At 42.2% G+C, this 16,537-nt stretch overlaps 1 protein-coding gene across 1 annotated transcript in view; it reads left to right on the top strand.

Moving 5' to 3' along the window:
* Positions 1–15,604, top strand: part of KCNG3 (potassium voltage-gated channel modifier subfamily G member 3) — a 49,133-nt gene extending 33,529 nt beyond the window's left edge. The window contains exon 2 of the mRNA XM_045883734.3: positions 13,090–15,604. Within this exon, the coding sequence (XP_045739690.1) occupies positions 13,090–13,735 (646 nt within the window). The 3' untranslated portion in view covers positions 13,736–15,604. The remainder of the gene's footprint in view (positions 1–13,089) is intronic.
* Positions 15,605–16,537: the final 933 nt, after the last annotated feature.

Here is a 16,537-nt window from a genome sequence, read left to right as displayed (position 1 = left end):
CTCCCTCATTCTCCCTCTGTGCTCTCTCTCTTTCTCTCTCATATAAATAAATAAGTCTTAAAAAATAAAATAACAAGTATACAATGATTACAGCAATAAGGAAATACATAAATCCCAGCCAAGATTCAGTGTAGTACATAACCAATGAGTATGTATTATCAATCTGCCATTTGTGAGCTGTGGGGCATGAGCAAATGACTTGTCTTTACTTCAGTTTCCTCTGTCATAAGTGGTGAAAATAACAAAACCTATTACATTTCATTGTGAGAACTAAATTAATACATGTGAATTTAGAGAAAGATGCTTGGTACTTGAGTGGGTACAGAATCTGTATTTATTCTCATTATTGTTCTAGGTTGGAAGATAAAAAGATGTGAATGATACAGATTTTTTTTTGAAGGTAATTAAAGTGCACAAGAAAAGTCAAGATTTGTTTTTAAAATTCTATTTTCCCCATTCAACTTACTATTTTTTTTTAAAGATTTTATTTATTTATTTGACAGAGAGAGAGAGACACAGTGAGAGAGGGAATGCAAGCAGGGGGAGTGGGAGAGGGAGAAGCAGGCTCCCACTGAGCAGGGAGCCCGATGCGGGGCTCGATCCTAGGACCCTGAGATCATGACCTGAGCCGAAGGCAGTCGCTTAACGACTGAGCCACCCAGGTGCCCCTCAACTTACTATTTATGGAGAAAACTCTTGTAAGGACATAAAAGACACTCTAGGTAATGTGGTGACATTGACGTGCAGTGTGTTGGAAATTTTTATTCCACCGTGTTATTCTTACACTGTATGTGCCGGTTAGAAATGTGATTGGAAAAAAAAAGAGATGTGATTGGAAATGCCTTGTACATTTAGGCCTGAAAGCCTGGGGTAGGAAGCGTGTGACTTTTCCTTTTGTGGCATTCCTGGGGTTGTGCTGGTTGGTTCAAGCTGCTGGCAGCTCCATCATGGTGATTGCTCTTCTATTTGGGCATGCTTTATACTTTTTCTTTTTTCTTTTTTTAAGATTTTATCTATTTATTTGACAGAGAAAGACACAGCGAGAGAGGGAACACAAACGGGGAGCGGGAGAGGGAGAAGCAGACTCCCCGCCGAGCAGGGAGCCCGATGCGGGACTCGATCCCGGGATTCTAGGACCACGACCTGAGCCGAAGGCAGTCGCCTAACCGACTGAGCCACCCAGGCGCCCGCTTTATACTTTTTCTTAAATTTGTTATTAAATTGGGCAAATAATACACGCTCGTGGTAAAGCATTTAACGATACAAAAGGGAATGAAGTAAAAAGTGAGTTTCTGTCCTGCATCAGGTTCCCAGGTTCCCTCCCTAGAGGCAGCTACCAGTGTTAATGGTTTCTTGAGTATTCTTCCAGAACATGTGTGTGCACACAAACACGTTCAATCATAGCATAATTTATGTATGTTCTGCACCTGTACGTCTTGAAGAATGTTTCACATCAAAACACAGTAATGCACCTTATTCCTTTTCTTACCCACATAGTATAAGGTAGAGTCATAAAGTTGCCGATATCAATTTCATATGATTCAACCTAATAACCTTGGGAAATATATTTATATAGTCAATCTCCTATGCATAGACGTTTCTCTATCTTTTTTTATCCTTGTGTATTACAAGCAGTGGATCTCATTGTACAGTTCTTGCGTGAATATGAGGGTAAGTGTGTGGGATAAACTCTTGCAGTGGATGGCTGGGTCTCGTGCTGTATTAAGCTTGATATATCCTGCCAATTACTCTTTTAAATGGCTTTACCAATTTATGCTGCAGCCAGGAGTGTATAAGAATACAGGCAGAATTCTTGGGGGGCCTGGGTGGCTCAGTCGTTAAGCGTCTGCCTTCGGCTCAGGTCATGATCCCAGGGTCCTGGGATCGAGCCCTGCATCAGGCTCCCTGCTCCGCGGGAGGCCTGCTTCTCCTTCTCCCACTCCCCCCGCTTGTGTTCCTGCTCTCGCTGTGTCTCTCTCCGTCAAATAAATAAATAAAATCTTAAAAAAAAAAAAAAAAAAGAATACAGGCAGAATTCTTGAAAGAAGAGTGGAAGGCTAGAGCGTTCATCCTTGCCTTCTCTTTCTACTCAGGAAGGCACTGAACTGATCTCCTTTTGAGTGTGAAGGGAGGACTGTGAGCCCAGAGATGGTCTGTAACAACAGTAATTATAGCCACAATCTGTTAAGAACTCATTATTATTTTTTTCACTTACTATTATTTTATATTATTTCATTTAATTCTTATGACAACCTAAGAGATAAGTTCTATTATTGTCACCATTTAACTGATGAAGAAAATTCAGGAGGAGAAATTAAATAGCTTATCCAAAGTTCCATGGTGAGTTACTAGTGGAAAGGGGTGGCCTGCCTCAAGATCCTGCTATCTTCCTCCCTGTGCTGTATAGTTTCATGTACAAAAAAAGGATATAGTATTTTTATTTTGGCTGAAAAATGACCAAAGTTTATTATCTTTACACACACACACACACACACACACAGAGTTGTCTTTAAGGAACTTATATTTCCTCTTTCCCCACCAAAACAATAAGGTTGATTTTTAAAATCCTATTCCAATTTAAAGATAATTTGAAGCTATTATATCAAAAATATACCTGTACTTCCGTGTTTGTTGCAGCATTATTTACAATAACCAAGACTTGGAAACCATGTAAGTGTCCGTCGACAGATGAGTGAATGAGTATGTGGCGTGTATGTAATGGAATATTATTCATCCATATAAAGAAGGAAATCTTGCCACTTATGACAATATGAATGGACCTTGAGGGCATTTTGCTAAGTGAAATAGGTCAGACAAAGAAAGATAAATACTGTATAGTCTTACTTACAAGTGGAATCTAAAAAGAACCAAACTCAAAGATAAAACAGTTGCCAGAGGAGGGCCCTAGGGATGGGAGAAATGTGGGTGAAGGTGTCAAAAGGTACAGACTTCCAGTTACAAGGTCAATTGTTCTGTGGGGATGTAATGTACAGCATGGTGATTATAGCCAACCATCCTGTATTGTATATTTGAAAGTTGCTGATAAGTAGATCTTAAAAGTTCTCATCACAAGGAAAAATATTTGTAACTATGTGAAGTGATGAATGTTAACTAAACTTATTGTGGCAATTACAGTATATACATATATCTAATCATTGTGTTGTATATCTAAAACTAATACAGTGTTATATATCAGTAACATCACAATAAAACTGGAAGAAATAGAATACAAAACAAATTTCATTTTATTTAATTAATTAATTTATTTATTTTAGAGATTTTATTTATTCATTAGAGGGAGCGAGAGAGCGCACACAAGCAGGGGGAGAGGCAAAGGGAGAGGGAGAAGCAGACTCCCCGCTGAGCTGGGGGCCTGACATGGGGCTCAATCCCAGGACCTGGAGATCATGACATAAGTTGAAGGCAGACACTTAACCATCTGAGCCACCCAGGAGCCCCTAGAAAACAAATTTTAAAGATAATTTAATAGGAATAGTTATTGGGATTTGAATTAATATAAGCATTTTCTTATGTCATATTCTTTTTCATTTCATTTTATTTTATTATCATTTAAAAAAAAATTTTGGAGAGGGAGGACAGTGGGACAGAGCAGAGGGAGAGGGAGAGAGAATTTTAAGCAGGCTCTAGGCCCAGTGCAGAGCCCCTTGTGGGGCTCGATCTCATGACCCTGAGATCATGACCTCAGCTGAAATCAGGAGTCGGACCCTTAACTGACTGAGCCACCCAGGTGTCCCTATGCTATATTCTTATACATTGTGATATACTTATTTTTTAATAAAGATTTTATTTATTTATTTATTTGACAGAGAGAGAGTGACAGTGAGAGAGGGAACACAAGCAGGGAGAGCGGGAGAGGGAGAAGCAGGCTTCCCGTGGAGCAGGGAGCCCGATGCGGGGCTTGATCCCAGGACCCTGGGATCATGACCTGAGCCGAAGGCAGACGCTTAACGACTGAGCCACCCAGGCGCCCCTATACTTATTTTTAATATAGTTTTGTTATTATTACATATGTATATATGTACATATATAGGTACAGATGTGTTTACATGTATAAAATTTATAACATGCATGTAATAACTATTTCAGATGGTTTTCTGTTCTGTTGTATGTTTGTGTAGTTCATTCAGCTTCATCAGATCAACTATCTGGTAAAAATATTCGGTCTTTGGGGGCGCCTGGGTGGCTAAGTCATTAAGCGTCTGCCTTCGGCTCAGGTCATGATCCCAGGGTCCTGGGATCGAGCCCCGCATCAGGCTCCCTGCTTAGCAGGAAGCCTGCTTCTCCCTCTCCCGCTCCCCCTGCTTGTGCTCCTGCTCTCGCTATCTCTCTTTCAAATAAATAAAATCTTTAAAAAAAGAAAATTCAGTCTTTGACTGTTTTTATATTTCTTAATTGTCCCTGTTTTATCAAATTTTTTTTAAATCTTTTTTTTTTTTTAAGATTTTATTTATTTATTTGAGAGAGAGAATGAGAGACAGCACGAGAGGGAAGAGGGCAGAGAGAGAAGCAGACTCCCCGCCGAGCCGGGAGCCCGATGTGGGACTCGATCCCGGGACTCCAGGATCACGACCTGAGCTGAAGGCAGTCGCTTAACCAACTGAGCCACCCAGGCGCCCCTCAAATTTTTTTTTTAAAGATTTTATTTATTTATTTGACAGAGAGAAGGAGACAGACAGCAAGAGAGGGAACACAAGCAGGGGGAGTGGGAGAGGGAGAAGCAGGCTCCCACCGAGCAAGGAGCCCAATGTGGGGTTCGATCCCAGGACCCTGGGATCATGACCTGAGCCGAAGGCAGATGCTTAACAACTGAACCACCCAGGCACCCCCCTGTTGTATCAAATTTGAATCAGGTTCTGCTTGGTGCAAATCCCAAGTGTTCTTGGGATTTATTCCCTATGCGTTCAACCTTAAATTCTTTTGAAGTAAAGCAGAATATGTGACTAAGTTAATTAATGACAAGGTCAGCACCATTTTTTTTCTCTTGTGCCAGCACAGCCCAGTGGTCTAAGGCTCTGGATTAAGGCTCCAGTCTTTGGTGGGTTTGAACCCCACCACAGCGTAACTTTTAAAATTCTGATTAAAAAAAATCATAAAGGGGCGCGTGGGTGGCTCAGTCGTTAAGCATCTGCCTTCGGCTCAGGTCATGATCCCAGGGTCCTGGGATCGAGCCCCGCATCGGGCTCCCTGCTCGGCGGGAAGCCTGCTTCTCCCTCTCCCACTCCCCTCTGCTTGTGTTCCTGCTCTTGCTAACTCTCTCTCTCTCAAATAAATAAATAAAATCTTAAAAAAAAAAAAAAACATAAAATTTATCATTTTAACCATTAAAATTTTTTTTAAGATTTATTTATTGTCGAGGGGCGTCTGTGGCTCAGTCGTTAAGCATCTGCCTTCGGCTTAGGTCATGATCCCAGGGTCCTGGGATCGAGCCCTGCATCAGGCTCCCTGCTCGGCGGGAAGCCTGCTTCTCCCTCTCCCAATCCCCCTGTTTGTGTTCCCTCTCTCGCTGTGTCTCTCTCTGTCAAATAAATAAATAAAATCTTAAAAAAAAAAAGAAGTATATCAATAAAAAAAGTTTTATTTATTGTAAAGAGAGAGCACATGAGTGGGAGGGGCAGAAGGAGGGGGAGAGAGAATCTCAAGCAGACCCCACCCTAAGCGTGAAGCCCAACCTAAGGCTGGATCCCCAGACCCAGAGATCATGACCTGAGCCAAAACCAAGAGTCAGATGTTCAACCGACTGTGCCACACAGGCAACTCCCCCATTTTAACCTTTTTTTTTTTTTTTTAAGATTTTATTTATTTATTTGACAGAGAGAGACACAGCGAGAGAAGGAACACAAGCAGGGGGAGTGGGAGAGGGAGAAGCAGGCTTCCCGCTGAGCAGGGAGCCCGATGTGGGGCTCGATCCCAGGACTCTGGGATCATGACCTGAGCCGAAGGCAGACGCTTAACGACTGAGCCACCCAGGCGCCCCCATTTTAACCATTTTTAAGGGTACACTTCAGTAACATTATAGGTATATTCACATCGTTATGAAATGGATCTCCAGAACATTTTCATCCTGCGAATCTGTAACTATCTGCCTATTAAAAAACAACTCCTGTTTCTCCTCCCCTGCTAGTCCCCGGTAACCACCATTCTACTTTTTATTTCTATGAATTTGACTACTTTAGATAATCTCATAAAAGTGAAATCATACAGTATTTGTCTTTTTGTGGCTGGATTATTTCACTTAGCATAATGTACTCAAGGTTCATCTATTTTATAGCATGTGACAGATTTCCTTCCTTTGTAAGGCTGAATAATACTCCATTGTATGTATATACCACAGTTGTTTATCCACTCATTGTTGATGGACCTTTGGGTTGCTTCCATCTCTTGGCTGTTATGAATAGCACTGCTATGAACACAGGTGTGCAAATATCGCTTCTAGACCCTGCTTTCAAGTCTTTGGATATGTACCCTGAAGCAAGATTGCTGGATCATATGGTAGTTCTATTTTTAATTTTTTTGAGGAGCCCCCCCTAATGATTTCCTTAGTGACTGCACCATTTTGTAATCCCACCAACAGTGGCCAAAGGGTCCGATTTCACCATACCTCCACCAACACTTGTTTTTTTTTGTTTGTTTTTTTTTAATAGTAGTCATCCTAGTGGGTGTGAGGATACATCCTCATGGTTTTGATTTGCATTTCTCAGATGATTAGTGATGTTGAGCCTCTTTTCATATGCTTGTTGGCCATTATATACCATTTTTGAGAAATGTTTATCGAGCCCTTTGCTAAGTTTTTAATTAGGTTATTTGATTTTTTTTGTTGAGTTTTAGGAATTCTTCATATATCTTGGATGTTGACCCTTGACCCTTTATCAGATATATGATTTGCAAATAACTTCCCCCTTTCTATAGATTGCCTTTTCTGATTAAAAAAAATAAAATTAAAAAATTTTTAAAAGATTTATTTATTGTAGAGAGAGAGCGCATGAGTGGGAAGGGCAGGAGAGAGAGAAAGAATCTCAAACAGACACTGCATTGAGCATGCAGTGATTTAAAGATTTATTTAGGGGCACCTGGGTGGCTCAGTCTGTTGAGCTTCTGCCTTTGGCTCAGGTCATGATCCCAGGGTCCTGGGATAGAGTCCCACATCAGGCTCCTTGCTCAGCAGGGAGCCTGCTTCTCCCTCTGCCTGCCACTCCCCATTTGTGTGCGCGCTCTCTCTCTGACAAATAAATTAGAGTAAATAAAAATCTTAACAAAAAAAGAAACATCATTTAAAAAAGATTTATTTATTTGAGAGAGAGAGAGCGAGAGTGTGGGGGGTCGGGTGGTGGGGAGGAGCAGAGGGAGAAAGCAACCCCAGCAGATTCTGAGCTTAGCTTGGAGTCCATTGTGCAGTTCAATCTCACAACCCTGAGATCAGACCCAAGCAGAGACCAAGAGTTGGTGGATCAACAAAGTGGGCCACCCAGGCGCCCCTGTAGATTGCCCTTTCACTCTGCTCAGAGATTGAATCCTTTGACACACAAAAATGTTTGAGTTTGATGTAGTCCCATTTGTCTATTTTTGCTTTTGGGGTCATACCCAAGAAATCACTGCCAAGTCCAATGTCATGAAGTTTTTTCCCTGTTTTCTTCAAGGAGTTTTATGGTTTGAGGTCTGTAATCCATTTTGAGTTAATTTTTGTATAAGGTTTCAGAAAAGGGTCCAACTGAATTTGATACCCTTTTGGATGGTGTGCCTCGGTAATCCCTTGAAGGTCCCAGAAGAACCTAAAAGCTTCTTGTGGCTGTGGAGTGGCCATCCCAGGCCCTTGAGTTCTTTCAAAGTCATTTACATTGTACTGGACAGACATCTGTGGGCACTTGCTCAGTGTCTGATGGGTCTGGGAAATGAGAGAAGGTAACAGAAATAAGGCGGGGAACTCTCTGGGGTGATGTGAATGCTGTATATCTTGATAGGAGTTTGGATGATAGAGGTTATGCCTTTATCAAAACTCAGTGAATGCACACTTAAGGTTTGTGTATTTCATTGCATGTAAAGTTTACATCAAAAGAAAAAAATGAAAAAAATATTGAACTGTAGTTAATGATACGCACTTTGAAGTTTTTAGAGGCAAGTGCACTTTGTTCTTAAAAAAGAAAGATAGATTGGGGCGCCTGGGTGGTTCAGTCCGTTAAGCATCTGACTCTTGGTTTTGGCTCAGGTCATGATCTCAGGGTTGTGGGATCAAGCCCTGCATTGGACTCCATGCTCTGCCCTTCTCTCCACTCGCACACGTGCATGCGCTCTCTCTCTCTCTCTACAATAAATATATAAATAAAATCTTTAAAAAAAAATGAAACAAATACTGAACTCTAGTTAATGATATGCACTTTGAAGTTCTTAGAGGGAAGTTCACTTCCCTCTTTTAAAAAAAAAAAAAGATTAATAGATGGGTAGATAGATGAATAGGTGATAAACAAGTATAAAATATAAATGTAAATGAATTTGGGGCGCTTGGGTGGCTCAGTTGGTTAAGCGACTGCCTTTGGCTCAGGTCATGATCCTGGAGTCCTGGGATCAAGTCCTGCATCGGGCTCCCTGCTTAGCAGGGAGTCTGCTTCTCTCTCTGACCCTCACCCCTCTCATTCTCTCTCTCTCAAAAATAAATAAAAAATAAATTAAAAAAATGTAAATGAGGGCGCCTGGGTGGCTCAGTTGGTTAAGCGACTGCCTTCGGCTCAGGTCATGATCCTGGAGTCCCTGGATCGAGTCCCGCATCGGGCTCCCTGCTCTGCAGAGAGTCTGCTTCTCCCTCCGACCCTCCCCCCTCTCATGTGCTCTCTCTCATTCTCGCTCTGTCAAATAAATAAATAAAATCTTTAAAAAAAAAATGTAAATGAATTTGCTCCATGTTTGAAATTTTTCATAATAAAATGTTGATGGAAAAAGATGAGAAGATAGTACACAGGAGACTTACCTTTACCTCACACACCATAGTTACTGGCCTTGTATGTTTTGTCTAGCCTTTGTCCGGGTGGGAGGGCGAGGGGTAGAACTGTTTAGTACTAAAGGCATCTGCTCCCCCTTCGGAGACTCTGGAAACCTCTGAGTCATTCCCGGATGTGCCTTCTATCACGAGGGATCCGTCGAGTGACCAATGGTAGCCAGCAATTGTGGTGGTCCTCCAGTACCTACAGGAAGGAGCACATTTTCCGGCATACCTCAGGGTACAATTATATGTAACCGAAACAAAAGTTTCATCAAGCTATACTCTGCACTCTGATATTTTCTATTCCAATTTCTGAAACGAATGTCAGTTTGATCTGTTAATAGGTTAAGAACTGACATTGGAAAAATGCTCCTCCAGCACATAAACCATGGAGACCAAAAGATTGACATCTATCACGTAACATTCACAGCGAACATTGCCATAAAAACCTTTAGCATTTTCGGATATTCCGTAGAACTTCAAAGCCCAAGAGACCCGGGTTTCGTTATACGTGCCACCGCCATCTCTCAGTTGTGTGACCTTGGCAAAGATGTTTAACTTCTTAACCTCAGCTCCATCATCTGGAAAATGGGCCTATCAGGAGAAATACACACTTCATAGAGTTCTAGAAAAGGACTAAATGAAGCGATATCTGTAAAGTGCTTTGCACAGTGCCCAATGGAAAGGCTTCAGGAAGTGGTAACTATTTTTATTAGCCAGGAATTCATAGGCTTCTGTGTTTGGGCCTCGAAAGATATCAGAATGGGCTTCCAAGGAATATGGTGTCCCTCCTATCTTCTCCTTTTTTTTGAAGATTTTATTTATTTATTTGACAGAAAGAGACACAGCGAGAGAGGGAACACAAGCAGGGGGAGTGGGAGAGGGAGAAGCAGGCTTCCCGCCGAGCAGGGAGCCCGATGTGGGGCTCGATCCCAGGACCTGAGCTGAAGGCAGACGCTTCACAACTGAGCCACCCAGGCGCCCCCCTCAGTATCTTCTTTCCTTCTCTTTTCCTGTTTGTTTTTGATAGAAGTAACCTTGGGGAGCCCCCGACTGTTGGCTATAGCCCTGAGTAAAACAGTACTCAGTTTTCTAGCAGTTGTCGGTGGTGGCTTTGGCAAGAATGCCATTTGGAAACCTGGGGCGTTTTGGCAGCCTTTGTCGTGTTTGTTGTCGGAGACTGCCTTGGCATAGTCCTAGGTGAAAGAGGGATGCCTGGGGTGTCTCACTGATTCATCCCTTTGGCATGGAATTCTGGATAAACTGCATCTGACTTGGGGAGGGGGGTGGGCAGGAAGAGCCCAGAGGGCCTCATTACAGAGGTGTTTACCTCTTTGAAATTCCCTTACTGAGGGATTATTTGGATTTCCTCCTTTTTAATCTGAACAACTTTGGCTGCTGGTGGAAATAATTAGAACGTGTTCTGGTATTTCTGGCACCCTTAGAATTTTTGCTCTTCTTAACTGAATAGAGTCTTCGGGCTTTATTGCTGGGAGAGCCCTTACAGGGTCAGCGCGGGTGTGCTGCCCGGCAGGCCCCTTCGAGGGGCAGGCCTTGGGCACCGGTGGGCTGCGGGGCTCTGTCTCCAGGCTGGCTGGGGAGGAGACACGGCACTCTAGCTGGAGAAGGGCGCACTTTAACCACAGCCAATCTAAGAAAATGAGGACCCTCACTACTGTGACCTGCTGCAATCCCTTTGGAGTGTGCATCGTACTGCTTACCATACAGACCCGTTTATTACCTAGGGTAGCATCCAGTTTAGCGGTCTCGGCAGCTTAATGCAACAAAGATGGATTTGTTGCTCACATATCTTGTCCAGTCTGAGTCAGGGTGGGGAACGTCTGTCTCTCTGTACGGACACGCAAGGGCTTGGGCTGGTAGGGGCCCCAGCCATCTTGTAGCCGTCTAGGACACCTGCCTTCCAGGTTGCCAGGGCAGGGAAGAGAATTAGCACTCACCCTTCTGTGCTTTTGCCCAGAAGTGATAGAGGTCATTTTGCTCATGGCTCATTGGTCTAAACTGGTCATATGACCCTGCCTACCTGCAGGGGGCGCTGAAAATATGGGGGTACCTATGGAATAGTTGATGAGCGTTACCAAGGAGAAGTCATATGTGGTATTCTATTTGCTAAAACTATATATTGGGAAAAAAAATGCATCTTCTATTCTCTAGAACTACCAAGTTTCTTTACCCGCCCACTTTCCTAAGCCTCCAGATTCAAAGAGGCCGTCATGGCGGCCGCTTTTACTGATGGCCTGGTGGGGACAGGGCAGCCGTGGCCAACCACAGGGTAATGGCATTTGTGAGCAGAGCAGCAGATAATACAGTAGAGGAATAGTGGGGGCAGCGTGGCTTCATGCTGACTTGGTGTGGTTACTTTGTGTGGTAGGCTGAAAAACACTCCCCGTTTTGCCCCAAACATATCAGGTCCTAATCCCTGGAACTAGCGGGTGTTACTTATATGGCAGAAGGGGTTTTGCAGATGTGATTAAATTAAGGATCTTAAGATGAGGGGGTTATCCTGGCTTAGCCCAGTGGGCCCTAAATGCTATCACATGTATCCTCATAAGAAGGAAGCAGAGGGATCTGACACTGTGACGGAAGAGGAGGCGGAGACTGGAGTGATAGAGTGACAAGCCAAAGAATGCCCACAGCCCCAGAAACTGGAAGAGGCAAGGAGTGGATTCTCCCCTGGAGCCTCTGAAGGGATTGTGGCCCAGGAACTGGGGAACAGGGCAAGAGCGAGAATTTTCTTTCTATACTCTCTTTTCATCTTTTAAATTTAAACCGTGTAAATGTACTAGCTATTCAGTAAATAAAATTAACCTTTACAGCCCTGCCAACCCTATAGTAGGGGAACATGGTTCAATTTATTTATTCAAGGCTTTATTTATATCAAGGCTTCCAAAACAGTGTGCTGAGATTTAATTTCCTCAGCCTTGGGGAGTGCAGGCAAGGGCCAGGGGAGCCAGAGCCCCCCGGGTTGCTGTCTTTGACTTCAAGAATACTACCCCTTGCTGCCAGTGTGCTATGTAAATATTCTTATTTCCAACGCATGCAGTGATGTGGAAAGGTTGGTCAATACAGCTCTAGGTGAAATGTGGCCTTATATTTTAAAATACATGTCACATAAAAATAGCTATGGAAAACAAACCAACCAACCGGTTGGGTCCTTGGGGAAGAATCTAGTGATTATTTCACTCCAGTGCAGGAGCCCTCAGCCTTTTTTTCACAGTGACCCTTGCGATGAGGATGGTCATGACCTGGCACAGTCCCGGTGAGGCTACTGGCGCTCCTGCCAAACCCCAAACTAGCTCAGCTTCCGTGTTTCCCATAGGAGCCCACAGGAAAAGAAAGCAGTGTAACATGTTAGGAAATGATCTTGAGTTCACTCTTATTTACCAAGAACTAAATCATTGAAAACTTGGGTATGTCCACCATCAGTCAGAACAGTCATTCTGACCTGCCCCATAACTGACATCACAGTGGGGACCGCTGTCCTCACAGTGTAAGTAACATTTCATATTGTGGCTAGCTGCATGGAAGGTCACTTTAAAGATTTTATTTATTTATTTATTTATTTATTTATTTATTTATTTATTTATTTATTTGAGAGAGAAAGAATGAGACAGAGAGAGCATGAGAGGGAGGAGGGTCAGAGGGAGAAGCAGACTCCTCGCCGAGCGGGGAGCCCGATACGGGACTCGATCCCAGGACTCCGGGATCATGACCTGAGCTGAAGGCAGTCGCTTAACCATCTGAGCCACCCAGGCGCCCCCATGGAAGGTCATTTTAAAACACCAAGTAAGAGATCAATTTTCTAAAAGATTAGTGACAGGCAAAAAAAAAAAATACTTGGTGGTATTACATGCAGTATATAAATAGAAACTTGATCAATTCAATTTTCATTTGAACTGTAATCTTTGTTGTTCTGTTGTGTCCTGGTGGGTCTGATGATGTTGGTAATGCTGTCTGTTCTTTATGTTTTCTGGAAAAAGTAACTGAAGTCGTTTGTCAGTGTAGTACTATCTGAAGATATCTAAGAGCTATTAAAATGCTTAAAAATAAAATGATCAATTCTTCTTTTGTTCTCTTGACAGGATAATTGAAGCTATCTGCATAGGTTGGTTCACTGCAGAGTGCATCGTGAGGTTCATCGTCTCCAAAAACAAGTGTGAGTTTGTCAAGAGACCCCTGAACATCATTGATTTACTGGCAATCACACCGTATTACATCTCCGTGTTAATGACAGTGTTTACGGGCGAGAACTCTCAACTCCAGAGGGCTGGAGTCACCTTGAGGGTGCTTAGAATGATGAGGATTTTTTGGGTGATTAAGCTTGCCCGTCACTTCATTGGTCTCCAGACACTTGGTTTGACTCTCAAACGATGTTACCGAGAGATGGTTATGTTACTCGTCTTTATTTGTGTTGCCATGGCAATCTTTAGTGCACTTTCTCAGCTTCTTGAACATGGGTTGGACCTGGAAACATCCAACAAGGACTTCGCCAGCATCCCTGCTGCCTGCTGGTGGGTGATTATCTCTATGACTACAGTTGGCTATGGAGATATGTATCCTATCACCATGCCTGGAAGAATTCTTGGAGGAGTTTGTGTTGTCAGTGGGATTGTTCTCTTGGCGTTACCTATCACTTTTATCTACCATAGCTTCGTGCAGTGTTATCATGAGCTCAAGTTTAGATCAGCTAGATATAGTAGAAGCCTCTCTGCTGAGTTCCTCAATTAATGCATTGCAAATCGATTCTTAGGTACACTTTGATAGAAAGAGTTGATGCTACTTCCTATTCATCATGCGTTTCTTGCTGGGTGAGCACGACAGTGGTACTGTCGTCATGTTGGTAAAAATGATCCTTCCCAGCAAAAGGGATGCACAAATTTCCTTATAGTGGAGTAAATAGGATTGACACTTCAAAGGAAAAGTAATAACTCCTAGAATAAATTTTAGGATCTTATTTTATTTAGGCTTGTCTCCTCCTTGCCTTGAACAATTACACTTTTTGTGTTTGTCTTAAAGTATATTATTTGAACATTTTAAAACTGAAAGGTACTATTTTCCAAATGTTTTTCCATCTTACGAATTCAGAAGAAGCTTGGAAGTTACAGTGTTTTTTGTTGGAGAGTAACATTTTCATTTCTAAATGTTTTATAATCTCTCATATCAATGTCAGAAGTATCCTGGAAACATATGTCACACGCAGGAACTGTTTAACAAATACTTTAAAAATTTGGCCAAATTTTAAACTGTATAATGGAGCTAGATAACAAGCAAGGATAGTATTTGAAAAACTTTTCCAGCATATTTCTCAATTCCCTGATTTATTTTTGTTTCTATTATTCACCTTATCATACAGCTTCATGGAAGCTTGAGCATGTTTTCTTTTTTCCATTTTGGTTTTCTTTTATCTCTTTACTGAAATGACTCAACAGACTATTTCAGAATGAGGAGAGCTTGTATTATTTAGCATTTTATTGGAGTTCATTTTACTTGAATTCATTGCTGTTACTAGGTGATAATTGTCCTAACATTCAGATGTCCAAACAAGAATATTTCCAACATAAAAATGATAATAGAGATAGTTTGATATTACAACCCATATTTATCTTCTTCTGCTCTTAATTTTTTTCCATGGGTTTAGTAAGACTTACCAGATGAAAGGATGTTTATGTAGCCTTTTTATACCAAAGTCATACTTAGATGTTTCACTAGATTATCATCAAAAGAGAAATTAAATATTTCCTTACTCTTGGTTGCTATGTAGCTAAGCCAATTTTAAGCCAGCTAAAAACAATGAATATAGGGGCGCCTGGGTGGCTCAGTCGTTGGGCGTCTGCCTTCGGCTCAGGTCATGATCCCAAGGTCCTGGGATCAAGCCCCTCATCGGGCTCCCTGCTCTGTGGGAAGCCTGCTTCTCCCTCTCCCACTCCCCCTGCTTGTGTTCCCTCTCTTGCTGTGTCGCTCTCTGTCAAATAAATAAATAAAAATCTTAAAAAAAAAAAAACCAACAATGAATATATAATTGTTTGATCTGAGCTTCACCATTTTGAATTGCAGCTACACCAAAACTTCTTATATCAATATTGAACAATATGCCACATTAATCTGGGTAGATTATTAGGACTAGATAATATAAAACTGATGACTAGTACTAAATTTTAGCAATATGAATTAAGATTTTGCTTTGTTAACCAGTTGTCATAAAGAAATCGGTAGATAAACACAAAAAATTAAAGTTATAGATTCACAAATAGTTTAATGTTGTACACTGTAATTTAATGGGAGTGTAGAGGGTCGATAGAGAAGGGATGGGACCTGGATATATTTATTGAAGAACAGAAGTGTTCCTTTGAAGAATAATAGCCATCATCTAGTTCAGACCTCAGTTAGTACAGGTAGACAATCAGGGTAAGAGAGGATATGACTGTGGAGGAATTAGGGCCAAAACCTGGGTCACTAGAAACCTACCTACCTGGCCCAGCAGCTTTCTTTTCTTCCTTTTTTTTTTTTTTAAGATTATTTATTTGAGGGCGCCTGGGTGGCTCAGTTGGTTGAGCGACTGCCTTCGGCTCAGGTCATGATCCTGGAGTCCCAGGATCGAGTCCCGCATCGGGCTCCCTGCTCGGCAGGGAGTCTGCTTCTGCCTCTGACCCTCCCCCCTCTCATGTGCTCTCTCTCTCTCTCTCAAATAAAAAAAAAAGATTATTTGAGAGAGAGAGAGAGAGGGAGCACGAGTGTGGGGGGGTGGAGGTGGGGTTGGGAGGGGCTGAGGGAGAGGGAGAGAGAGAATCTTAAGCAGACTCTGTGCTGAGCCTGGAGCCTCTCACAGCCCTGAGATCAGGACCTGAGCCGAAACCAAGAGTCAGAAACTTAACTGACTCAACCACCCAGGCACCCCACCCAGCAGCTTATTCTCAACACACATCTGGGGTTTGAGAAAAGCCTCGAGAAGCCAAACTTCTTTGCCATTGCCATTGCTGGGGTAATAATAGCAAAACTGTTCCTTTTCCGTGATATTTTGGCCATTAAAAGAATCTCACCTCATCTTTTTTACTACTCTACACTGGTATGCTACTTCTTATATGCTCAAAATAAATTCTGTTATTTATTGTATATTTATTGTATTTTAATATATTTGAAATAAATGGCATGGATTTATTTTTTCTTACCTGTTTTGATTAAGGCTTTGAGATTCATGCAAATAATATGCAGATGTTAGCATCCCCACATTACTAATAAAAATATGGTAGCCATCCATTTTGCTGGCACTGGGAAGCCTCCATGGGAATATGTCTTATGTTCCCAAGTAAATTATAACTATCTCGAGGGCTGAGACCCACTTTTCTTGCCCACACCTTCGTATCCCCACAATGTCTGTGACAGATTTGAGCACAGGCTATTGTTGACTGATGTGGGGGGAGAAATTTCTGTGTGAAGAGGCAAGGAGAAGCACACAGCCAAATGTATACCTGTGGAACCACACGTGTGAACACGCACAGACTTCGAGGCTGCCCTTAAGTGACAAGAAATGTC

This window comes from Mirounga angustirostris, unplaced genomic scaffold (assembly GCF_029215605.1).
Source record: "Mirounga angustirostris isolate CCGP_5_RB_7025 unplaced genomic scaffold, mMirAng1.0.hap1 SCAF_10, whole genome shotgun sequence".
NCBI lineage: Eukaryota > Metazoa > Chordata > Mammalia > Carnivora > Phocidae > Mirounga > Mirounga angustirostris.
This window is presented reverse-complemented; position numbering and strand designations above follow the sequence as displayed.